Here is a 27,784-nt window from a genome sequence, read left to right on the forward strand (position 1 = left end):
AGCGGCAACAAGGAAATCTTTCGAACAGCGACACTGTGGAATAAATATTGCGTAAATACGAACCGCACGTCGGCTCAATCCGCGTGGGCACTGCACTGGAGAATGTGATCCTTCCCCGGCCACTTTTGTGCCTGGGACTGCTCGCGGTCTTTTATACATGGCAGAGCGCGCTCTTTGCCGTGCGTCCGACCCCATGGGCGGCAGTGGTCAAGCCGCGACCCTTCGTGCCGCGGTGTCGAGGCGTATTTGCGCCGGAGCCTTTGCTCGCCGGAGGGGGCGGCTTCGCGGCGGCGCCGGCGACGCTGGTCCTTCTTCCTGCTAGCCCCCGTCCGGAGAGAAAGGAGTGCGGCGGCCGTGACGTGAACGGCGGCCGGCAGAAGGACAACAAGCGTCGATAGAAAAGGAACCGGTTTGCTGTTGCCTCTTGTGCGCCTCAGCGAGCGCTGGAACGTCAGTCTCCAGTATGCCGATAGCCAAGCGGGCTTGGCTCAACTGGATCGTCGCCCTGCAGGCGCTGGCGGTGAGTGTGACCGACCTCGCGGCGCGACCCCGCGACCCCGAGATGGGTCCGGCATAGGGCCTTGGCCCGTGCCGCCCCCAACCCCGGGGCCGCCGCCAGAGCTGCGTCGCACGCGTTGGGCCGCGCGTCTCGAGCGAGCGCCGGTATCCCGCCAACAGCACACGAGGAAAAGCTTAGGAAGACTGCCGCGCTGGGCAGTGGGTTGTGTGTTTTGCTTGATGCTTTGCGGCGGACGCGGACACTTGCGCGTGAGCGAGCGAGCGCGCTGCGTGCTACGTAATGGGCAGTTGAACTTGAAATTGCGAGGCCGTCGCGAGGGCTCGTCCGGAGCTGAGCCGCACGCTTCTTATATTTGCGGCGTGTTCTAAACCTGGTTGCCTGTTCGTGAGCTATGACATCACAGAACCTTTCTAGCTTGCCAGTCGTTCCAAAACCGCTTGCTATGGTGCGTGCTTGCGCGCGCATTTTAGTAGGTTCGAGTCTGCTGAGGGTTTCGTAGCACTCGCGAAAGGATTATTTCTCCTTCAGGTCTTCTCCGTAGCTAGATCGCAGCTACTTTGTACTTCTCCGACAGCCAGTTTTTGGTCTAAACGGAGAGCCGCCTATATTGAAAAATAAATTACTGTACATATGTCAAACGCAGCGCATTAGTACGTTCAGGCACACCGTTTTAGAACGTGTCCTGCACTCGAGGATGTGCTGTGTGGAAGAAGAAAAAAAAACAGAAGAAAAACCTTCATTTATAGGTTCATTGATTACGAAATTAAAATAACACTACACAATAACGGGCAACTGAAGATAGGCTTGCTCGCTTCATGTCTTGAGAGCTCTTTCGGCATGTATTTTGGAAACATAAGACATCCATGTTCTTTTGAAGTCGGAATGAGCTTAAGAGTGCCGGTTTCTTGTGAATAGATTGGCACGAATGTTTTCTTCAGCACAAAATTTACGCGTTAAAATAACACTTTTGCCTGGGCCAGTTGATTCATGGCTAAGTGGAAGAACAGCGCCCGTCTTGTGTTTGCGTGTTCCTTCGTCCTCATTTTTTGCGCTGTTCTTTCGCCACTAATGTAAGCTTGTGGCGGATTTTTGTTTTATTGTCACTATCATATGCACATTATTTCACAACTTTGTGAGTAGATTTACTCAAGTTGTTTACTTCATTCCACTTTTGCTTTGTGAGTTTTTGTTATTTGTTATGCTTGTATTCTTGAGACTTGAATTCCAAATAAGTACAAAATATTGTCTTATGGTACACACACACACACACACACACACACACACACACACACACACACACACACACACACACACACACACACACACACACACACACACACACACACACACACACACACACACACACACACACACACACACACACACACACACACACACACACACACACACACACACACACACACACACACACACACACACACACACACACACACACACACACACACACACACACACACACACACACACACACACACACACACACACACACACACACACACACACACACACACACACACACACACACACACACACACACACACACACACACACACACACACACACACACACACACACACACACACACACACACACACACACACACACACACACACGCGCGCGCGCGCGCGCGCGCGCGCGCGAGCGAAATAAACTACTAGCTAGAAAATGAAGCTTCGTCAGTCTCAGCGAATTATGGACTATAGTTCTGCTCTTCCTACAACTCGATGGTTTCATTATTATATAGTGGGTGTAACAGCGCGAAAAGACGAAACACAAGAAGAGACGCACAACAGACAAGCGCTGACTCTTCTTGTGTTTCGTCTTTTCGCGCTGTTCCACCCACTATGCAATTGTACCAACTCGCCCAACTGTCCATCCTATTTCATTATTATGATGCGCCGCGAGAGTGGGTGTGGTAATGGCGCGTTTCTGTTGAGCTTATCCACACTGCTAGAAAGCTGCTCATTTCCAGTTCATGCCATTTTCTTCTCCTTACATCACTAGCTGGTGCAAAGTGACAAGAGAAGAGATCGAGCAACATTTACTAATAATATTCTGCCCTATTTTCCGCTGTTGGGCATCTGCCGGCAACAAAAGCAGGGACAACACTCAGTAGACAAATAAAGAGGCAACGCACATCGGAAGTGGCGTTGGCAGGCGCATGCGCGGTGTGCTCACAAGGTTGCGTGCTCGACGAAGGCCAAAGCAGATAACGAGTGCTTCGGCGGGGCAGCACGTGGAAGTGTTCATTTATAACGGCTGTTCGCCATTGGGATTGTACGTGCGGCGGCGACGTTGTTGACGAGGGCTTCGAGTGATCTCTCTCTTTCCCCGGCTGTGACAGGAGGGCTTCCTTTTATCTTCCCTTCTTGCCAGGCGTTTCCGGTATTAGTGCAGGAGCAATGTGTGTGTAGGTGTTGCCAACGGCTTTAGTTTGCGACAAGAGAAAGACAACTGAACTGTGAGAAACAGTCACAACATAGGATTGGTGAATATTTAAAAAGAAAGGACTTCGTTGAGAGTCATATTCAAGTTTCTGAACTTACTACAAACAAAAAAAAGTAAAAACAAGTGCAGATGGTTGATACGAATGCACACGTATGACAAAGGGCGCAGCGATGTCACAGACAACGACGCAAGCCTGTGTGTTCGAAGAGGTTTCGGAGCGAAGCCTGCTTTAACGGACGGCGGTTGAAAGAAATTAAGTTCACATGATTTAGATGTCTATATAGTGCAGCAGTTGGCAGCTGTATGTGTAGTGTGCTCAGGAAAATACAGCAAGCTGAAAGCTTAACCCACCACTTTCTCCAAGCTTTCCCACGAAGCTGCTTCCGTGTGAAATCGCTATCTGGCGCTCATGGAATACTTCCATGTATGCGCCTGAGAATTGGCTGCGCCGCCTTTGACGATCAGTTCTAACTCTCGAGGCTTTTTCGATTACTGCGATTCATAGGGTAGCTAAAGTTGAACCACTGGGGGGAAAACTTCGCGGACGCTTGCTATACAACACTGTAAATATGCATATATCCACCTCCTTGCCCTCACCCCCTCTCCATTTGCGCTTTGAATAAATTTAAGCACTAGTTCTCTTTTTTTTTATTCTTGATATAGCAAAGCATAATCCAAAGCGCTATTTATCAGCCTGCGTTTTCCGAGCAATCCTCTCTCGCTGCGTTTACAACTTCAATATAATGCGAGAGTAAATTTTCTCCGCGGCCTGCTGCCCCAAATTTGCCAACGGATGAAACGATAGTGTCAGTGCGTGGACTTGGGTTTTCTGTGCGCTCATGCTGTGCCTGTTGGGATGTCTTTAACCGAAATAGTACCTGCAAACAAACGCTGTCACTGTGCTTGATGCGACTAGTGCGTTTTGTAGCGCCTTCCGAATCATGTGCGATTCACTGTAGCCTGGCAAGGCTCGCGTTACAATTATCGCGCACCTTTGTTTCTTTTTTGCCTGTTTTATCTCAATTTTCAACTGTCTTCCCAGATGATGCAAAAACAGGTGTTTTTAAAGTTGACAAAATTCTTACTTAGTCGTTTTTCCTGTCACTTGAAAGAAACAAACGTCATTCGCGGCGTCATTTCTTTAGCGGCCACATTGGCTGAAATGGTTCTTCTTTATCGGCTCGGGCAGGAACATCATCACGATTGCTACATATCATGTTACTTGAATTGAACTCAACTGCACCCCGGTGAATTTCGTGAACTTACCTTACCAGCCCAGTACAAGATATATTGGGCGGGTAAGGCACCTGGACAACCAACTTCACCGCAAGATGTACAGACATGGAGTGGCTAGAGCCTAATTAAGCTTGACTGCGTTGATATAAATGAAAAACAAGTCTATACTGTTGTGTCTCCAGTCCGCCAAATCAAAGAAACTGCAAGCACGGCAATTTGCATAGAGCAGTAAGCAGACAGCCTGTTCCAGAACTAAATAATGCAAGCCCATCACTGAGACGAGCGCCGCAGTGAATTCGATGGTTTGACCTTTAGTGTTAATGTTATAGTTACAGGCAGATAGATACGCTGTGACGGCAACGCTCGCCGATGTTCGTAGTTGGTTTATTGTTTTTTTATTTTCTTTGTTTCCGCAGTTAAAATTTCGAGGTGACACAAAACAAAGCAGCTTACTGCTCCTGAATTCAATTTCCATAATGTGTAGTGTGATTTCACCGTGTAAAAGGGGGGGGGGGGGGCGGGAGAGGACTTTCCGTGTTATCTTGGCCTGCTGAAACGATTCACGAGCTAGATGATTTTGCAACTCAGGACGGCATGCAACCCATTGAGTGGGCTAAATTTGACTAGACACATGACGGAGACCGCCATGACTGCCGAAGTTTTCGGCGCTGTCCCGGGATGGAAGGATTGAATGCTGTCAATTCACATAAAAGCCAATAAAAGACAAGGTACTGCAATGGCCTAGTGATTGGTTCAGATAATTTCAAGACTCCAAGCAAACACGGCCTTTGAATGCGATGAAGTCCTAGGCGATGCTTTTCTCTCTCTCTCTCTCTCTCTCTCTCTCTCTCTCTCTCTCTCTCTCTCTCTCTCTCTCTCTCTCTCTCTCTCTCTTTGTGCGTGGGTGCGTCGCGCAACTTTGACAGCTCGACAAAAGGAAATTAGGAGTTGGCAACGCCAGTCCTTGGTGCGATGCTTATTGACAGGGTAGTTTGGCATCTGTGCGAAGCAAATAGATAAGCCCAAGACGTTGCATTTTGTTATTCAAAATGATGTTTGCGGCAGTGACGTGTAACAAGAGCCGTCAAAGAGACAACTTGCCTTGCTTTTTTTTGAAAAAAAAATAAACAGAGGCGAAACAAGTAACAAAATTGTCCGTCATGAAGTGGAGGCTGGGTCAGTAGATTGCTGGCTAAACATTCTACCCGACACCATAACCACCTGCTCAAAACCGGAGCTGTTATTTGGAGAAGGAAGAGGAGGAGAAGAAAGAAAGAAAGGCGGGTTAGTTAACTGTCAAAAGAAGCCGCTTTGCCGAAATGCAATGGGAGAAAAGCGATGAAGGAATATAAAGGTGGAGGATAAGGTAACTGGTGTGCTTATGTTTCTTCGACCTAACCTATATAGAATAGCCAATACATTTGGAATGCACAGTCTTTGTCAAAAGTGAAGCCTTGTAGTGGCGCTGATTTAGCATTAGCGGAAGTTCTTCCCATTGGAGAGTGTAGGGCAAAACAATCTTCTTACCATAAAAGGACTCAGAACACTGGAAACGCATTACAAGCCGCACGAAGTGGCTGTGAGCTGTACACTTTTGACAAAGGCTGTACCAGTGGACCAAGCAACACCGCTTATATACAATGGGGTTAGCTGGACCATGCACACATAGAGAATTACACCGCCGATGAGCTTTGAAATACTACGCAAAAAAAAAAAAATGCTGTTTATTTCGAGTCTTTTTTTTTTTTTTTTTTTTTTTTCAAATCCTCTAACCCGATTCCATAGGTCCTCCAGCAACATCTCATTATCTAATTTGCTTTTTGTAAATTCAGACCGTTCAATCCATTCACCCCAGAGCAGTGCATAAATGTGCACAGCTAAGAATCCTGAGGCCGCAAATGTTGGCAGTCAGGGGGGTCTCAAGTGTGTCAAAGGGTCGCATGTCACACTAAGGGGCAAAAATACCTGAAACTTCAACGATCAAAGAGTTCACAAAAAGCATAAAACTTTATGAAAATAAAAATAACGAACGCAGTAATCGTGTGGCAAGCCACTTACCTCGCAATCGGCTGCCGCTCCGCCGATAATATCAGGCTCCGCATGCAAACCGTCGCTCATCGCGATGATGCTATCGCTTGCGTTGCCAAGTTAATCTGTGTTGTTCACAAGTACCAAAGTGATATCATATTTGAGCTGTCATTTTCGGTATCTTCTTTTTAAGTTATTTTTCTCCTGGTTCCATGAGAAGCATGTGCCCTGTTTTTTAGCTCCTTCACCTGACAGATATCCCTGCGCATGAGTATGCACCGTGGAGCCGAAACTGTCTTGATCAAGTGTCAAGAACGCTGGGGCTTCGCGATAGAACAGCACCGTATCTGCGGTGTGTGTGTGTGCGCGGGGGGTGGGGTGGGGGGGGGGGGGGGGGTTGGAAGAGAGAGGCGATTCAAAAGGAGGGGGTGGGGGCGCGACAGTTAAATGGCTACTGAATAGTGCGCCCAGCTGTTCGCTATGCTTGGCGGGAAACCGTTCGCTACAAGCAGACATTATTCCTTCTCTTCCTCGTGCTCCTGCTTCACATCCCTCTCGCAGACCTCTTTTTCTTTTTTTCTTTTATTGGTTGCCGCAGGCAGAAAAGATACCAGATGTTGCCGCCCATTTCCGTCGTTAACCTTGCAGAAACTTTGCAAGATTCTTTCCTGCGTACTTTGTATTTTATTCTGGTACAAGGCCTAGAACTGAATTTCGAAGCACGTCCTGGGCATTGTACTGCAACCTATTTTGCACCGCGCCGCTCCACTTTAGGTTTACTTATCGATTTATTTCTGCTGAAGGTTTGAAGATCTTGTGAGGGTGCATCAAGTTCACTTTACAAAGACATAGGCTATAGTTTTTTCGCTGTATATTCCTTCCCGACAGCATCACGAGAAGTAGGTTGTGCAGCCGGCCGCTGCAGAGAAGCGGGAGTTTTGTACCGTGCTGTTTCTCCAGTTTTATTGTGAAGTGGAAACTGCGCTGTCTCAGTCTGTGGATTCATATGCTATATAAATAACCCCATCCAATCGGCGGTTTGCACCCTATGTTTAATTAGCGCGATTAGCTCTAAAAGAGCACCGAATATTTAGGGCGCATTCGGTCTGACACCTTTAACACGTTTCACATGCAACCTAATAACACCAAATAGATGTGTTCAGTCTTTCCCAGCGAGGTAACAGCGCTGACATCAACCGCGGATTCGTTCCGCCGGTAGTTTGTGAACAACGCAACCTAACACCTGACACAAGAACGGCCCATTAGTGCCCTTGGAAGCCCGTGCAAGGACGCGGAAGCGCATTCGACAGAGCAGCGCTGATGACCGAACCTTGCACCGAGCACGGTAGTACGCCGTGGCCTTTGACTGTGTAGATCAGGCACGTCATCAGGGGAAGAAAGGGGGAGGGGTCGAGGGACCCTTTACCGCCCAGGCCTTCTGGGGGTAGTCCGATGTGTGTGTTCCGTGTTTTCCTATGTAGTACTGTTATGCGAAGTACCGTATACACCCGTCTAAAATCCCCACCATTTTCTTGTCTTTTCTTTTTTGTCATTATGGCGGGGTGCCCAGTTACACGAAGGCGGCTTAATTTTACAGCGATAAAGCCGGGAAACTGTTGTTAGTGCGATACATTTCGAAGCTATATGTGCCGTCAAGTTGCAGATATTTTTAAGGCTCTCCATCTCTATTGTTGTCGATGCTTCCTGGACCCGGCTTCTCACCACCCTCTTAAATTCAGTCATCTTCGGCTAAGTCCGTAGCATTCGGCACCCACGTAGCTTTGGAGCTTTTAACGACCGTGTGTAGGAACGGCGCGCATTCAAAATCTACGAACAGACGAGGTGAAGTGACTCCTTCTCAGCCATGTCGCCGTTGTAATTCCGTAGTCGGCCGTTGCCGTTCAGTCAGCCATCTGAGTTTCATTCAAATTGTGCGCAGGTGCGCAGAAGTGCATGCTTGAAGACGATAACGGAAGCAGCAGGCGGCGGGAATCGTCTGTCAGCTCCTCCGGCAGTGTGATGCGCGAGGGTGTTTATACCCATGTGGAATGGTGTTTCTCATTGCGGCATTTTTATAACCGCAGATTTTCGACGGACGAATTCTGGGGAAGATTATTTGAACGTAATATTTTCCACGTATTGTATAACTGCGCCCCAAAAGTCAAAGCATCCGGAGGTCTTACCTCGCCAGGCGTGTAGCTTACTGCCAATTATTTTCAAAAACGCACCACTTTTGTTGTTTGTGGTGGTCTTAATTGTTTTTTTTTTGTTTTTTTTTTAAGCATCGAAGCGAAATTTTGTTACGCATTGGAAGCGCTTAGTCCTCTTCAATCAATATGCTCATAAACGCAGCCCTTTGGTTTTCTACGGCACATTTAAATACTCCGTGGGAGCGCAGGAAAAACATTCAAAGCGAATTTTTGCAACTCATCGATAGTTTTGACTGTTCCCATCAAACATATGCGTAACGGTGTCTTACAATATACCGCGCTCGCCTAACAAATAAAAGGCGTCCCTTAAAGTTGAAGTTGTATTTTTCTATAAATTGTACTTTTAGAAACCATACGATACTGTACTATGTCATACCATACCACGTAATAAAATACTGTACCACACAACGAAATAATACACCGTACTGAAAGGCTCCCTGTCGTACTGCATGTACTCCGCCATACCATGTTATACCATACGAACTTTACAGAATGCTTGAACATACCGATGCACATCGCTGGTGCTTCTATACGTACCCGGTGACCACACATTAAAATCAGTGCAACAGTGATGACAGGAGAGTTTGGCCTACGCCAGTGTGCAGACATGGCTGTGGAAATGAAAAGGGATCAGCAAGTTCTTGAGATATGTCTCTATGTTATCGCATGAAGCGCAGGCCGATACTTCACACAACAGAATTGCTTTAGACAGCCATCATTTCATATCTCGGTGCCTCGTCTCCAACATGGGTAACAAAGGTGACGAAGATTGTCAGACATCCAAGAATGTATTCGCAAAGCTGCGCATTTTTGACGAAGACGTTTTATTAACCTGATTAATACACAGTTCTTTTTCCTCCAAGTTTTCAGAACTGTCCAATAAAGACACATTGGATAATGGATGTATTTGCATTGCTTACGCATATGGGCCATTCAGGGAGGCGTTAAGCGTAGCCGAATCTCTAGTCAAGTATGAGACCTGTTATATTTTCCACGAAGTCATTGTTGGGCAGGCAAGTGCAATATACGTAGTTTCTTCGTACTGGATGTTTGTCTTCCCTTGGAAATAGCTCAGCAGGAAATAATGATAACCGTTACAAGAGGCTCTAACTAGAACATAAAACCAGTCGCACTGCACACAATGCATGGTTCCCCACAGAGCCAGCCCCCAATATGTCAGTTTTTCACTGAGATACCCTTTTTCTCATATATGCTGTAGGTTTTCCCGAAACAAAGAAACTCATTTGCCAACAGTTGGAGCTAACAATCGCTCCCTTCCTTCGCTGATGTGTGACCGACTCAAATCACAACTATAGCAGACCACACAGCTTTATTCACACGTATTAAACAAGCACTTCAGTCCCATCAACACTAACCGCGGTACAAGGAACCGGGGCAGCTTGTCGGTCTTAAATTAGCCTCCGCTATAAGAAAGCGTTTCCTTCTTTTTCCAAGGCTACATTATGTTTTGCTGCAGTGATTACGTAAGACAGTCTATAATGAGTCATCCATGAAACAAAACAATAGGTCAGTTTTTGAGCACATCACGTAAAAGCGTGGTTGTAACAAGAAACGAGGCCTTCATACCCCTGGAGCTGCCATAAGCAATGCCCTAGTCGACTGACGCAGTGCTTGGCCGGCCGCCAAACACCGGGGAATTTAACACAAGCACGCACCTCCAAGGCCGTTAAATACTGACTGGAACTGCTCCGTAAACGCGCGGGAAAGCTCATGGATCCCGCCGTTTTAGGAGCCAAGAATGCACATGGTTTCCTTCCTGCTTACTGCGGGTCGTTGAACATTATTCCAGTTGTTTTCCTCTTGAGACTGGACTAAACTGACACCATGATGCTAGCACGGTTATACGCAAAACTAAATGATCAAATGACCGTTATGCGCCTTCTGAAAAAGGCTGCTCTGCTCTAAGTGTTAAGTTCAGTTCAGTCGTTCAGTCGTGTCCGACTCTTCGTGACCCTATTGACCATGTCACGCCACGCATTCCGGTCTTTCACTATCTTCCTAACATCACATAACTTCATCTGCAGTGCCTCGAGGATGCCATCTAACCATCGCGTTCGCTGCCTACCCCTTCTCCGGCGACCCTCAACCTTTCCCAACATCAAATCTTTCTCCAGCGACTCCTCTCTTCTCATCAGATGACCAAAAAGCTGAGCTTTAACTTTAGAATTTGACCCTCCAATGAGCAGTCAGGGTTTATGGTCGACAATATCGACTGATTTGATCTTCTGGCAGTCCAAGGAACTCTCAAGAGTCTTCGCCAGCACCACAATTCAAACGCGTCAATTATTCGGCGGTCAGCCTTTTTCACAGTCCAACTCTCGCATCCATACATCACAACTGGAGAGACCATAGCACGATTTATACGGATCTTGGTTGGCAGACTAATGTCTCTGCTCTTTACTAGGCGGTCAAGGCTAACCATTGCTCTCTTTCCCAGAAGCAGGCGTCTCCTAATTTCATGGCTGCAGTCTCCTTCCGAGGTAATCTTGGAGCCCAAGAAAAGAAAATCTGTCACAGCTTCCACTTCTTGTCCCTTGATGCTCCAGGACTTGATAGGGCAAGACGCCATGATCTTTGTCTTTTTAATGTTCAGTTTAAGCCCAAACCTCTCACTCTCTTCTTGTACGCGCATCAGAAGTCTCTTGAGTTCCGCTTCACTTTCTGCCATTAAAGTGGTATCATCCGCATATCTAAGGTTGTTGATACATTTTCCAGCAATCTTCACTCCAGCTGAAGACTCGTCCAGACCGGCTTTCCTCATGATGCACTCTGCATATAGGTTAAATAGGCAGGGCGACAGTATGCAGCCTTGCCTCACTCCTTTCTCAATCGGAAGCCAATCAGTAAGACCATGGCCAGTTCTGACTTTGGCCTCTTGCCCTTTATACAGGTTCCTGAGGAGACAGATGAGGTGAATTGGAACTCCCATCTCTTGGAGAGCTTGCCATAATCTGCTGTGATCTACGCAGTCAAACGCTTTCGCATAATCAATAAAGCAGAAGTAGATGGGTTTCTGGAACTCTCTTGCTTTTTCCATGATCCAGCGAAGGTTGGCAACTTGGTCTCTAGTTCCTCTGCCCTTGCGAAACCCAGCTTGCACGTCCGGAAGCTCCCGATCCACATACTGCTGCAGCCTACCTTGGAGGATTTTCAACATCACCTTGCTAGCATGCGAAATAAGCGCGATAGTGCGGTAGTTGGAACAATCTTTGGCACTGCCTTTCTTTGGAATGGGGATGTAAACTGACCTCCTCCAATCCTGTGGCCACTGCAGGGTTGTCCAAATCTTCTGACATAATGTATGCAGAATGTTAACAGCATCATGGTTGAGGTTTTGAAGCAACTCAGCTGGAATGCCATCAATTCCGCTAGCTTTGTTCTTAGCAAGGCTGGCTAAGGCCCATTCAACTTCACTCTTCAGGATGCCCGGCTCGAGATCAGTGATCACAACCGTCTTATGTTGGGTTTGCACATTCGGGTCCTTCTTGTACAGTTCTTCTGTGTATTCCTGCCACCTCTTCTTTATCTCTGCGGCTTCAGTGAGGTCCTTGCCTTGTTTGTCCTTTATCACGCCCAGCTTAGCACAGAAGCTTCCTTTGATATCTTTGATTGTCTTATACAGAGCTCTTGTGTTCCTTAATTGGCTGTTGTCCTCAACTGCTTGGCACTGTATGTTCAGGAAGGCATTCTTATCTCTCCTTGCTATTTTCTGAAAATCCGCATTGAGAACCTTGTATCTTTCTCTTTCCCCCATAACTTTTGCGATCCTCCTTTCCTCAGCTATTTGCAAAGCCTCTTCAGATAACCAGATTGCTTTCTTGCACTTCTTTTGCTTTGGAACTACCTTAGTAGCAACTTCTTGTATTATATCGCGAACATCAGTTCACATCTCTTCGGGCTCTTTGTCTTCTAGATCTAATTCTTGAAATCGATTCCTCACTTCCACAGCATATTCTAATGGAACTTGATCCAGATTATACCTGAAAGGCCTTCCAGTTTGCGTTTTCCTCAATCGAAGCTTAATCTTAGCAACAAGAAGCTGATGATCGGTGCCACAATCGGCCCCAGGCCTTGTTTTTACTGCTTGTATAGCGCTTCTCCATCTCTGCCGGCCAATAATATAATCGATCATATTCCTGTACAGACCGTCCGGTGAAGTCCACGTGTACAGGCGCCTCTTGTGCTGTTGAAAATGAGTATTCGCTATGGTCAGGTTGTTTTCTTGACAAAACTCTACTAGCAAATGCCCGGCTTCATTTGGCTCACCAAGACCGAACTTGCCTGTAATTCCAAATATTTCTTCACTCCCTACCTTAGCATTCCAGTCTCCTATGAGAAAAACTACGTCTGATGATGGGGTGCGGTCTAAAAGGCATTGTAAGTCCGCATAAAATCTCTCAACGTCAGCTTCTTCAGCAGTAGTGGTCGGTGCATAGACTTGGATAACTGTTATGTTGAAAGGGTGACCTTGGATCCGAAGTGAAATCATTCGGTCGTTTTTGGGGTTGTACCCTAGCACTGCTTTGCCCATTCTTCTGTTTACTATGAGAGCGACCCCATTCCTTCTCTTGGATTCGTGCCTACAATAAAAGACATAATGGTCGCCGGAGTTAAATTCTCCCATTCCGGTCCACTTGAGCTCGCTGATACCCAAGATATCAATGTTCAATCTGTCCATTTCTCGCTTGACGATATCCAGTTTACCTTGCGTCATAGATCTTACATTCCATGTTGCTATGTGATACATCTCCTTGCAACATCGGACTTTCCGGTCGCTTCCCGACACATCCACAACTGAGCGTCCTTTTGGCTTTAGCCCAGCCGCTTCATTCGTCCTGGAGCTACTAGGAATCGCCCTTTGTTCATCCCCAGTAACATGTGGGACGCCTTCCAACCTGGGGGGCTCATCTTCTGGCGCCATATCATTAATGGTATTGTGACTGGCCGTAGGGTTTTCTTGGCAGGAAATACTGGAGTGGGTTGCCATTACCTTCTCCAGTGAATCACATTTTGTCAGAACTCTCTGCCGTGACCTGTCTATCTTGGGTGGCCCTACACAGCAGAGCTCACGACTTCATCGAGTTTCGCAAGCCCCTCCGCCACGACAAGGCAGTGATCCATGAAGGGGCTAAGTGTTAAACCAATTTTATATTCCGCTCCGTGGTTGAAAAGCCGCTAGCCGGCTGAAGGATGAAAAGGTCTTTTTCGCCCGATGTAGTTCAAATTGGAAGTGAAAAACGTTTTGAAAGCATCTTTCAGGCAATACTAAGGTTTGGGTCTGCGCACTTTTATCGCTTATTATGGTAAGGTGCGATGTTATCCAAGTCAGATGAGTTCCCCACGGACACAGGTGTTAACATTTCACATGTTTACGATGAACACGTCAGTCTAGGTGTCCGAAATGTATCAGAAACGCTGCTGGTGCTGGCGATGCTACAACGACCAAAAAAAGTGTGGTATACATTCACGCAACACGTAAGACAAGCCTCGCCTTTTTTACACGACGAATGGGCAGGTGAGATGCCGTCATGGCGACCAATCCCATTCACATTTCTCCAGGGGCTACGAAAAATTTCCGAGGTTCACATCCATGCATTATTCTTACCTTCTCAGGGCACTGTGGAGTATGTGGTGTCTGGGCCAACAAAACGCACGTGATCGCTTTTTTGGCATATCACGTCTCCAACAGCGGCGAGTGTTACGATATAACTACAGTGCATCAAATATGATCCTCATAGCTTATCACCATGTCAAAACTAGCAGATCAATGATGCTTCTATATTTCTTTTGTATGTACATGCTTGAAATTTCATGTCATTATCGCAACTGACGAATCATCCTGACATCCGTCAGTGCACCTTGTCTGGAACGGGGTTGGACTGAATGAGCGGTACTGTGCAAGCACGCTAGACGCTCACGGAAGGGCACGCATGTAGACACACCTTTTGATAGGTTCCCAGAGAGCGGATGATAAAGGTGACGCAGCTGCTGCCAGCTAGGGGTGCGACAAAATCCTGTCCTGGCTGCATGCAGGCCTGAAGCCACCAGAGAGCTTTACAGGACACACACACGCACACGTACGTACGTATGTATGTATGTATGTATGTATGTATGTATGTATGTATGTATGTATGTATGTATGTATGTATGTATGTATGTATGTATGTATGTATGTATGTATGTATGTATGTATGTATGTGTGCATGTATGCATGTATGCATGTATGTATGTATGTATGTGTGCATGTATGCATGTATGTATGTGTGCATGTATGCATGTATGTATGTTGGTTGGTTTGTGGGGTTTAACGTCCCAAAGCAACTCAGGCTATGAGAGACGCCGTAGTGGAGGACTCCGGTAATTTCGACCACCTGGGGTTCTTTAACGTGCACTGACATCGCACAGCACACGGGCGCCTTGCTTTTCGCCCCCATCGAAAAGCTGCCGCCGAGGCCGGGATTCGATCCCGCGTCCTTGGGAACAGTAGTCGAGCGCCGTAACCACTGCGCCACCCCGGCGGGCGGTATGTATGTATGTATGTATGTATGTATGTATGTATGTATGTATGTATGTATGTATGTATGTATGTATGTATGTATGTATGTATGTATGTATGTATGTATGTATGTATGTATGTATGTATGTATGTATGTATGTATGTATGTATGTATGCATGCATGCATGCATGCATGCATGCATGTATGTATGTATGTATGTATGTATGTATGTATGTATGTATGTATGTATGTATGTATGTATGTATGTATGTATGTATGTATGTATGTATGTATGTATGTATGTATGTATGTATGTATGTATGTATGTATGTATGTGGCAGGACATGAGAATGGAAAGCAAAAAATGGAAAGCCAGTTGTTTGTGCGGGATATAACCACCCAGATCACGAACGCTCGGTATTTCAGCCACGGGCTTTAAGCAGCCCCTCTTTTTGTTGTTATGCCACGGCTGACAAGCAGGCGTTTTATTGCCTCCCCTAATAAAATGTGCCCTATGCCGTTAGTCACTGGAAGAAGCATTCTTTGAACTGCCGACAACCGTCGGCGCGAATTTGGTCGACAGTGAACAAACTTTCACGTCACGGAGAATTGCGAAAACAATGCCACTTAGGTTTGAACGCCTGCGTAGCATCGACTTGCGCATTTGAACCGCAGCGGTCCTTGGCACTCTGCATCACGCCGCCGTCACACTACCTCCGATGCAGTGAGCCTCAATACGGAGTCAGTTGCAGTGTGCGTCTGACACGGCGCCACTGGGCAGGCACAATCGATACTGCTCGTGAGGGGGGACGGCGACACCTTGGAAAGTTTGTGATGTTCCTGAAGTCTGATTGCAGCGCTTGTTATCGCATTACTAGTCGGCGCCGCCGTGTAGTTTCCGTCAAGAACTCCCTGCAACGTGCTTGTTTGCAATCGTGGTAAATTGAATCTCGCCCCGCTCCTCTCTCTAGCCCGGGCCCCTTCCCCGGTTTCCTGACTCCCTTTCCCAACTTTAAGCTCAAATTGACGGCGCGCCGTGCATAACGCCTGCAACTGAGAGCTCAGATTAATGGTGTTTATACTAGACATAAGCGGGAACGCTTTACTGTAGGACCGTTAATTCTTGTTAATATTACACGCCCCTATTTACTCTCTTATTGCGCATCATTTAATTCTAGTGCATGGTCATTAAGGAATGTATGTATGTATGTATGTATGTATTTATGTATGTATGTATGTATGTATGTATGTATGTATGTATGTATGTATGTATGTATGTATGTATGTATGTATGTATGTATGTATGTATGTATGTATGTATGTATGTATGTATGTATGTATGTATGTATGTATGTATGTATGTATGTATGTATGTATGTATGTATGTATGTATGTATGTATGTATGTATGTAGTTGCGAATAGAAAGTACTTGAGCGCCAAGAAAATGGCCCGACTGAAGTACTTCCGAAGGGCCCCGCCGCGGTGGGTGAATAGTTAGAGCTTCTGACTTCTGAACTCAAAGATGCGGAATCGAATCCCGGCGGCGGCGATCGCCTTTCGATGGGAGTGAAAAGCAAGGCGTCCGTTAGCTGCGCCATGTCAGTGCACGTTACGGAGCTCTCCTCCAATACGGCGTTTCTCATAGCCTGAGTCACTTTGAGACATTCAATATGTTTGCAGCCCATCCTGTGGCCTTTCCTTGTCGCCTACATGAGACGTATCCAAGGACCACACCCGCTACAACGCAGTACTCTTCGAACAGTCGCCAAAGGATCAATTCTCGAAAGTGAACTCAAAGCAAAAGTTACGTTTCTCTTTCTGTCTCCGTCTTTACCCAGTCGCAGATGAGACCACCTTAATCGTTGTGCATTCGGAAGCATGTGGCGTGCTACCCTGTGGTATTTTTTTTTCTTTCTTTTCTCGTGCTTTCGTTTCTGGTGAATAAAAAGGGTTACGTTAATTAAGGCGACCTCGTCAGAAACAGCAGGGTCAGATCATATATGTAACGCTCAGCAACGTTCTTATTCGCATCTGAGTGTTTTTACCAATATTTGAAAAGTTAATTAGCTAATGCTGACTAAGTATCCATGTGGGCGGAACAAAAAAAATACTCGGTGATGCTTCAGATAAATCCCAACTTTAGCCTAAAGGGCTCCTGCAACGTTTGTCTGCTCATTTATGTCACGCAGATACCGAATCAAAAAGAATTACAGGAATCGGTGCACTAAAAGCGGAGTTAAGGAAAATTTCCAAAACACAACCAAACCGAACATTGCCCTAAGCTCAATTTTTCCGGTATTTCGCTTTCCCATTTCACTCGCTCAATGACTACACATGCGTGACGAATCGAAACAGCCTGCATGAGTACGTCACTACAACGAAGATGTCATTTCACGGTTTCCCGGTAGCTATAGCACGTGTTTGATAAAGTTGACGAGATCCCTTTTATGGCGCCTCGCAGAAATAGAATGAGGAACAAAGAGACCGGGAGCAAGCAGGGGAAGGAGACATCCCTTTGCCACCGTGCACCCCCAACAATTGGGCTTTTCTTGTAGGCCCGCTCCTGAACCACTCCTTTCCCTCTGTCGGCAAGCATGCTACAATAGCGAGGAGCGAGTAGCGAGGTGGTTGAAATCCTTCCTGCCCGACTTAGGCCAACGTTACTAGATTACGTTGACTTTGGCAGCATGACGGCAGGTATAGCTAGCTATCCACGTGTATAGGTCGTGAAAGCAGTGAAAGCCTGTGATGCCAAGTATTAAGCAGAGCCTCTGTTGGCGCTTTTTGAGTCACTTGCTTTGCAGTTCCTTTGTGTAAAGCGAACGTGTTGAATTGATTGAGTTTAATGAAATACAACACGACATAACAAATGTTTCCTAATGGACACAATTTGCAGTGCATTTGCTATTTATTCAATCGTCAAACGAGCGCTTGTTAACTGACATCATATCCACAGCAAAGAACCACCACAGTCAGTACCATGAATCCGCTTCTCGATGAAATTAAAATACGAAATATGCGCGTTAACATCTCCTTAACTCAACAATTGTAAAACAATGCACTTAAATTCTGTTACAGAACCCCGTTAAGTTTAGCTCCGAAGAACTCTTCCCTTTTTTTTTCTTTTTTTTTAAAGTATGTCAAGCATTCATATATCCTGCGAAAGTTCCCTTCGTAATTGCGCTCGCGCTCAGGCTAGGAGGTGTGTAAAACTTTGGCCGCGCCGCTAGTGACAGGTTTGATAAGCACATCCGGGAGCTTACTCGATCGCGCCTTGCTACTACGCAGTCGTCCCGTCATGATTTCTGTTTCCCACGACGTTTTCATCGTTGCGTGAACGGCATCCGCTGCCAGTGCGCTGTGATACAAACTTCGGGACATCTCAAGAAATAGTTTTTCTTGAGTAAATGTTGAAACACTAAAAACATCTACCGAAGCTCGTATCTATTCGTCCCAGCTCGACATGCAACACGACCGAGAATGCGTTGTTTGCGCTCCTTTCGCTTTAACAAGTTACTTGTTATTCCTGACTTATATTTCGATATGAATGTATTTGAAGCAATTTTGATATGGTCGTCATGAATTTTCTGACGTTCGCTACCCTTCGCGTCTGTACACAGGGAACCAAATATGCTGGTTACTACGTAATCCTGCAATAATTCACTCGGGAAGTGCTGTGCTACATGTTTTCGGTGCTCTTTTCAACTTATTCCATAGGTCTCGAGCTCAAAGTAGAGATGTTGCTGATGGGCGTGAGGTGCAAGACTTAATGAATGAAACACAGTACTGAAAAAGCGTGGAGCATACATTTAGCGGCGTGCTCGGGGTTTGTTGAGAGTTGTTCCTGATAATAATTTTCGGCTCGTATACAGAAGCGTTACGAAACGTAGAATTGATCAAAGGCTGTAAGCGCTCGCTTTATCGCCATTTACGACCTGTACACGCTATGAAACCCGTCATTGGGACGATCTTGCATGTTGAAGCCGCTAGTTCTATGGGGACTCTTAAAGTAAGAGAAAGGGTAATTAAGCTCCGCCGTTAAGAGTACAACGCGATTGCGTTGCCTGGTCTCCGCATCGCACATTAACTGGGTCAACCTTTATTCACCTTGAACCAATGAGCCATCGCGGCCTTACGAGCAGCCTGCCCTTCTCGCAAATAAGGAAGTCCCAGGTTCGATCACCTCCCTCACACAAATTAAATCTTTTTTTTTTTTGCCCTTTATTACTCTCCTTTGGTAACAGAACCTTCTCGAGAAACTTGGCCTCAATCAAAACATTTCGACCCCCTTTCTTGATTTTGTTGTTCCATCGCGAGATTTCACTCACAGCGACTGAAGACCACGGGGCAGGATTTTCAGCAACAAGGCCATTGATCATGTTGCGGTAAAATCTAGTGAATTCGGCCGATGAGGCGAGATACGAGCAATGCTGACACAACATGGTGGCGTGCGACGCGTATGGGCGGATTGGGTCGAAGCACCTCAGTATCTGCACATGAAAGATGCTTTCGGTGCAGAGGCATGTGAAAAATAAACGAAATTGACAGAAAAGCAAATCTCTGTATTGAGGAATTTGTTGGCCGGTGAAGCATACCCACAAGAATGTGCGCACTTTTGCTAACTCTTGCTTCCGCGCAGCGCCGCCGATGTTATAGGTTGCGTTTGGCTGCAAGATTGCACCATACCCATGCCGCTGACTTGTGAGCGTCTCTGGCTGGTAGAGTGCTTCAGCGAGGTCGGTGGCAGAAGGGCTTCACGGAATGTCGTGGCGTGTTATCAGCTTGATGACCCGGACGAGGCCCATTTCAAGGATGCGGTATGCACAAACTGTAGTGGATTCTAGACAGTGTTAAATCTGGTACTACATAGCTTTTAATGATTCCATCTACTGTAGTGACTAGTGATACTTCGATTTTCTTTTTCTTACGGGGAGAGGCAGAGATCTGAGTAAGGTACGCCGAGATAATGTCTGTGTCGCCTTCGATGAGGAGTGAGGCTAGACCGAAACGCACTCCAGATGACAATAACGTCCGCGTACTAGATGGGCCTCGGTCGATTGATTTTAGGCAAAGCAGGATGATGAGCAGTAAAGAGCTAAACACATTTCCCTATGCGCGGCCACCCTACAGCATAAAACTGCTTTGGGAAATTTGAGTATGTATATTAAGTTTGCGACGTCTCTGATAAATTGCATTATGCATTATTGATTGATTGATTGATTTATTTATTGATTGATTGATTGATTGATTGATTGATTGATTGATTGATTGATTGATTGATTGATTGAACACAGGTTCTTTAGGATCTGCCCTTCATGTACACTTTTCTAGAAACTACGTGCACAGATGGTTTCCCTCCGTGTTCAGGTGCTAGCAAAACGTACATTATCGCGTCACGTAAAACCTAGTCATGGCAACTTTGATTTCGGGGCAGGCGTGTGCGGCCACAGTGAAATTCATTTTCAAGCAACGAAACTCTCAAAGTGAAGTTGCAGTCCAATGTTTCTTAAAAAGCACCTCCAGCTCCTATCAGGATTATGTTTAAAAGTCGGGTTATTATTTTATGAAGCCTACAGCTAGAAGCAATGCAAGAGGCAGTACGGGAGCGCGTGGCCTTCGCATTGCTCAAAGCGATGCCACCGACCGAAGACGAAAAAGGTTAGCGCTGTTGCGTTGTAAGCACTCCAGTTATAAGCACTGCAGTTGAAACGCTTGACTACAGCGCTGTTTCTTCCGGCCGTTTAGCCTATCCATGCGGTTCAACCCCAGAAGCTTAGTCTTTGCGGAGTACGGTTTACAGATGTGATTTTATCTTTGTATTATGAGAAGGCATAATTGTACATCGTGTGAACGCGTGCTGAGACATTGGAACCATGCCGTTTCATTTGCATGCCACGTCCACAACACCACACAATTAACAACACCGCGAATGAAGTCCGGTCTGTGAGCAAAATAGGAATACAGTACCATCCAGTCGCCTGAGGAGCACTTCTATATTTTACACATGGTGTGTCTGTCGAGGCACAATTTAATAATGAATAGTTGGTGTGATTATTTTCTACACGAAAACGTGTCATAAAAGGCAACGTCAGTTTTCGCGCATGTAGAGGCTGCCGCGGGCCTGAGTGAAACAGGTTTTGAAAGTGCAGCCAACAAGTTCATGGGGCAAGATTAGCAAAACCAGTCTTTTTCTTTTTTTTCTTTTTTTTTTACATTTCACCTCAGGATCGACGGTACCAACTTGAACTACAGATAATATCATTTTACCATGCGTATTCTTCGCTCGACAGGGGTTCGTGCAATTTAAATTTCGAGTTTGGTTGCGCATATCACCCAATTGGAGATCGGGGCCAGGCGTCTGTTAACCCCGCCACGACGTCATAGTCACCCCGTGGCCTTCGCTATGCGTGTCTGCCTGTACCTTACGTATTGGTTTTATCGAGGCTGTCCATCGCGATGCTGAGTGGCCATCGCGCACGACTCCGACGGACGCCCACCCGCCTCGTCAACTCGATTTGCACAAGCGCAGAGGGTGGCTTCCGCGCCTGACTGTCGAGTGAACTAAACGCAAATCGCTTTTTCTCAGACTGCTCCGATTTTTCAGAGCATAACAAAACGGAGCCGGCGCTTACTTTGGACAAGCGTTGTTGGGAAGGAAGCTTACACGAGCACCTCCTGGTGTTCGCGCTCTTTCGTGCACTGAAAAATGGGTATGGACAAAGCAAAAGCAAGCCGCCTTTTGCTCTTTAAAAAAAGCAGGACTATCACGAAGTAGTGAAGACCGTTCTGCTGTGCCGGTTTACCAGTTGCCGCAGACGCGCTTTGTGGCCATAATTTTTGTGCCTCTGACTGTCTGGAGTTCTCTCTTATCAGTAACCTTTTTTCCCAGGAAGGTTGCAGTGGCGCCCCCCCCCCCCCCCCCTTCTGATTCCATCACTCATGAGCAACATTAAGGTTTCCGTTAAGCAAAAAAACCTAGCGTCGACGCTGCTGACGTTGTAGACGAAAAATCAGGCGCAGGCGTGTTACAGGTGGTAGTTGTCAGGTGACGTGGCCGGGCACTGATTTGTTGTTGGATTGTGTGACGCCACGAGACCTAATGACATGACGATTTGTCAGGAGCTGCCAATTGGGATAGGTCCTGTGGAGTGGCAGGGTGAGGTGCAAATTGATCCATGTACCCCTGGATTCCGATCCAGACACACTATTATATAGGCCACGCATACACGTTCCTACAGCTGGGTTAAAGCAGGGATGTATATCTATGTCGGGGGGTGTTGAACATAATGTGCTAGGTAAAGACTGCATGCTAATGAGTACGGGTGAGGTTAACTATTAAACAAGTGGCAAGGGGCATCTCCGCGAACCAGAATTAGCAGGGGGGGGGGGGGGGTGCACAGGCGGGAGCTCCTGTGAAGAAACATCTGGCTTAGTTTCATGAGATATCTGAGGCTTGGCGTCGCCGATGGCATACTGTATTCAATTAATTACGCACGCGTGGACCTGAAACGTGGGTGGCGTACGGTCAGAAAGCGGCTCAGCAGTTTGTCAAATTCACGCAAAGAAACCTAAAAATATCGTACACGAACCAAGAGCTTGAAGTCAGCCGCTGTAGCTGCGACGAAAAAGCTCAGAGAAAGTGCTCTGCCACAGAAATCACCTGCACCTACATGTAGCACACTACCGTAAAGGTTTGCAGTGAATATTGTGAAAAATTTTGCATGTGTCATCAAGGTGGAGGAAAAGGCAAAACTGTTAAGTGACACAGAACCGAAGACGGTTTTATTTGGTTCACAGGATTTAACTTCCTAAAGCGACTCCGTCTATGAGGGACGCCGTAGTAGAGAGCGCCGAAAATTTCGGCCACCAGAGGCCGAAATTGCGATGTCACTGCACGTTAAAGAACGTGCACTGAACATCACTCAGCACGTGGCCACCGCCTTGGGCTTCGCCATTGCCGAAAACTGGCTGGCGCGGCCGGAATTCGATCGTGCGTCCGTGGGTTCAGCAGACAAGCACCCTAACCACTTGGCCTCCGCGGCGGGGCTCTTTGTGAGAAGGTGCAGAGGAGCAGATTATAAAGGGGAAGGGTTATTGAAAGATCCACGATCCACGTTTCATTCATTTTATTTGAATTTTAATTTCTGTGTTCTATTTTGATTTTATTTTCAAAATATGTATTGCTTATATAAAACTCCCTCCTCAACCTCCTACCCACTGCTTGCTCTAAAGCACAACAGAACAGTGCTTGTGCCGGCATGGCTTGTATATTTGCAACTGCTGGGTCGAATTGGCTATGGGTACCGCAATTTCTGGTCTATACTGCGCACCAATCTGTAATGCTCCTTTCGATGAACAAACAAAAAAAATTCTTACTGTATAGTCAGTAATACCAACCTTCAGAAATACCGTAGTTTTGTTAATCCACAGAAGAGCACAATGCCATGAACATTGTTCTGTTTGAAAACAACTCGTATAATTTTTACATGCCGGTATCTTTGACCATCTTTCTATGGAGCAATTAAGTGACCCAACAGTACAGGCAATGCAGGAGCCAAGAGCCTATATTTTGCCACATGCATAATTTTCATTTCGGAGACAAGTCAGGAGAAGATGCTAGCAAGCATGCGGACAATCGGGCAGCTGCGCAGTGGCGATGGAAGCACATGAAAAGATTGCCATGAAAAAAAAAAAAGAGAGAGAGGGAGAGAGATAAGTTAGCGAGAACTTAGTTGAGCATTACATGCTATGATGCTCAATCTTGAAGAAAAACTGCGAATTATTCATCCGTGGATAGTCCGCAAAGCGGAAAGGTGCCGGAAATTATGGTACCAGCGGCATGTTTCAAAAGCGTTTCCAGGAAAATACTTGGCATGCTTGGAAGTTCGAACATATCCTCGCTTGAGGAGTAGACGGTCATTCGTATTTGTAGCCGAAGAACACGCCAAATGGTCATCGAAATCGCATGTTATTGAGCGTTGCTAAGTGAAGAATGACAATGTCTGGGGCTATAAACATCCCTACTGTGCCATGCTTCGCTTCTCTGCACCACGCTACCGACCTCAAACCGAACGGTATGCAATGCACAAGAAAGAAGAATTAGTGCTCTTATCCATGCTACGTCTGATTACCCCGCTGTAGAAGAAGCAAGAGGAGAGTCTGGCAGATTCAAGTAAAGAAGACGCTGTAACTTTGGCACAAACGTGCACGAGACGATTTAACCGGAAACTATAACACTATCACTCTCGAAGGGAGAATAGGAGCAAGTGCCAACGCGATCGAGAGCGTTTAGGAGGGGAGCTGCGAACTTGTTCGCGAACGGAACAGAGGACGCATTACAAAGGTAGAAAGGCGTACAAGTCTGCCGCATTTTGAAGTTTCCTTGCTTGATAGATGAGTTTACTGAATGGAAGACAACAGTGGTCGGACGGGAAGATGGATATCTTCCATCCCAGAAATAAAGCAATCCAGCTGCCTTCTTTTGTACTCAGTGGCACGAAAATAGAAACTGCTCACTCTGTGAAAACGTTAGGCGTGTAGTCCTCAGAGCACATGACATGGGAGTCGGGACGTTCACAAAGAATATTTAGTCAACAAACTGTCACGCACAATAGGTTCTCTACGCCGACATTTCCCAGTATTTCCACTTACCATTAACATTATGCTTTATAATTCACTCATTTCGTCTATTCTGAACTACTCCTTGCTAGTATGGGCAACAACAACAGCAGAAAACATTACAAAGTTACTACTCCTTCAAAAACGTGCAATAAGAAATATTACTAAAGCTTCTTACCTCGAACATACAGGATCAATATTTAAACAGCTAAAAATGGTTTAAGTAACATCTTTGTATAACTACAGGCTTTTGCGATTATATAAACAAGGCATCAGTAAAAAGGACAACACACTCAACTCACAACACAACAAAGGACAACTCATAGCAGCGCTTCAAGACTACATAAACACATACGACACCCGTAACCCGGAGCATTGGCACGTTACAGCGTGCCGGACGAACTATGGCAAGCAGATGCTTCGCTTCAGGCTTCCTACCATATTAAATCAATACTTTCGTAATAGTGGTCAAGATTTCTCTCTTCCTCCCATTAAATTAATACGCAAAATGTTTCTATAAATACATATTTTTAAAATAAGGTGTTCTGTCTTGCGGCGTGTCTGTGTTATTTTCATGTATTTTTCCTGATTTACCTAGTGCTTTTTTGTGGTCTAATTATTTCTCCATTCATTGTTTATTCTCTGTTTGGGCGTGACTTCTCTGCTGTGAAATGCCGTCATATACAGGGGCAGCCGCACAGTCAAGCGGCTCTTCGAAGCAGCTTTTTAGCGGCTGCTCCTTTCCTTTCCTTGCAGTAAAGGAAAAATAAATTTATTATTATTATTATTATTATTATTATTATTATTATTATTATTATTATTATTATTATTATTATTATTATTATTATTATTATTATTATTATTATTATTATTATTATTATTATTATTATTATTATTTCGGCTTTGGAAACGCTCTAAACGTGCTCCTAATAGCAATGACCTTCGTTCTGAATACAGAACCGCGAGGAACAGGGTTGTAGCACTTATTCGATCCGCACGACGGCAGTACTTTCAGCAGCAGTTCCAACGATCCTATAAAAATCCTGCAAAAATGTGGTCTCTGATTACACACCTTCGGGGAAACGATGGGAACCTGTCTTGTTCGGACTTTTTGGTAGACGAACCTGTGTCGAAAGGTGACGATTTCAATAAGTATTTTACGCTAGCGGCCGAAATGGCAGCAACACGGCAAAGCTTTAAATGTGCACTAAAAAATTCATCAGCTTCCGCGTATCTTCCAAAGCTATCAAAGGAGGATCTTGCCAGGCTAGTGTTTAGCTTCCGACAAAACAAGCCCGCCGGAATAGATGGTATATCGGCCGCACTGATACAGCGGAATTTTCACGCTCTCTCGGACATACTGCTTTTCTTGATTAACGGGTTTTTGGAAAACGCTGTAATACCTGAAGATTTGAAAACTGCTATCGTAAAACCGCTGTTCAAGGGAGGACAAAATAATGCTATCGAGAACTACAGACCGATTTCTATCCTGCCGATTTTATCACAGATACTAGAGACATTCCTATTAGAATGTATGACTTCCCTCTTAGACAAATTCGATGCCATTTCAAATATGGGTTCATTAAGGGAAAAGGTACTACCTTATTGCTTCAGGAATTTGCTGATGAGTTGTACGCTGCTTTCGATGAAAACACGTTTAGCTGTGCTCTTTTCCTAGACGTTAAGAAAGCCTTTGATACGGTTAATCATACTATTTTATTAGAAAAACTGTACCTTCTGGGCTTTCGAGGTCCCTTTTATGCTGTTCTAAAGAATTTCTTATGCGGACGTTCTCAAGTGGTCAGAATTAACAGCCAAATGGAGCACACTGGAAAGCTCCCTGTAAAAGCGGGTGTACCACAGGGATCCATTCAATCTCCATTGCTCTTTAATATATTTGCAAATGATCTGAGCTCAGTAACATCCAAGTGCTTGATTTTTCAGTACGCTGACTACACAGTTCTGCTCACGAAGCATATAAACTACGAGACGGCAGTGAATGTGTTGCAGGAAAACATTAATTATGTCATGAAATGGTTTTCCGATAATGGAATCTCGGTGAAAATAAACAAAACGAAAATGATATGTTTCAGAAATCCTTTAAAGACACTACTTATAGATAGACAAGTATTCTTGCATGATCATGATTCCCTCCCCTGTTGTTGCAAGCCAATAGAATATGTTAACTCGATCAAATATCTCGGTGTTGTTTTTGACAGCAGCTTATCTTGGCATGACCACTTGGCATATCTGTGTGCTAAGCTACGGAAAGTTACATGGTTACTCTTCAATATGAAGTCCTTGGCGCCGATGTCAGTAAAAAAATATATATATAATTCATGCACTCGCGTACAGTGTTCTCAGATACGGCATAACTACATTTGGGCCATGTCCTTCACGCTGGCACTGCCGTATTGATAGTATATTAAAAAAAAACATGTTGAAGAGCATTGCGTACAATTGTCACATACCGTCCGGCACGGAAGTCTTTCAGTTCCTAGGCCTTCCGTCATTTCATTCTCTTTTTGTGTGTGTGTTCACCGGCATTTTTGGAATTCTGACTTTTTAATTAATAATACTCCTGAACGGAAGTTAAGGAAAACATTACGTTATTATATACCACGGAGTGTAACTAGATACGGGAAAGCAAGGCGCTGTGCTTATGTTCCTGAAATATTTAATGAGTTACCGGATGAAATTTTTGAGGTAACTTCTATGCGTAACCTAAAGATGCATCTGAAAGCCCTCTGTTGTTGTTTGTATTCTTTTGTCAGAGTGAAGTTATGCTTCAAATTATATTGGTTAATTCATTTATTTTTATATTGACGTCTACTCTGGGTTTAGAGTTGAATTTCCCAATACTCATGCTGTTAACATGTTTTTCCACTTTTTTTGTTTTGCTCTCGCTTGAGTGTAACGAGAAGCGTTGCTATATCTACTGCCTTTTGTAGTCTTGGCCGTAACTGCCGGGCCCAGTCCCTCAAGCCTCTTGTTGGCTTTGATGGGCCTGAACCATATTGTATTATCCACAAAGTGGCAATAAACATTATTATTGTTAATATTATTATTATTATTATTATTATTATTATTATTATTATTATTATTATTATTATTATTATTATTATTATTATTATTATTATTATTATTATTATTATTATTATTATTATTATTATTATTATTATTA

General features: G+C 45.3%; 1 protein-coding gene across 1 annotated transcript in view; it reads left to right on the forward strand.

Annotated features, from left to right (window-relative positions):
• Window positions 1-274: 274 nt before the first annotated feature.
• Window positions 275-27,784, forward strand: part of LOC146202859 (protein spaetzle 5-like) — a 130,986-nt gene continuing 103,476 nt past the window's right edge. The window contains exon 1 of the mRNA XM_084588383.1: window positions 275-520. Within this exon, the coding sequence (XP_084444509.1) occupies window positions 464-520 (57 nt within the window). The 5' untranslated portion in view covers window positions 275-463. The remainder of the gene's footprint in view (window positions 521-27,784) is intronic.

Source organism: Amblyomma maculatum, chromosome 1 (genome assembly GCF_055883805.1).
Source record: "Amblyomma maculatum isolate TAMU_Amacu chromosome 1, ASM5588380v1, whole genome shotgun sequence".
In the NCBI taxonomy this organism is placed as follows: Eukaryota; Metazoa; Arthropoda; class Arachnida; order Ixodida; family Ixodidae; genus Amblyomma; species Amblyomma maculatum.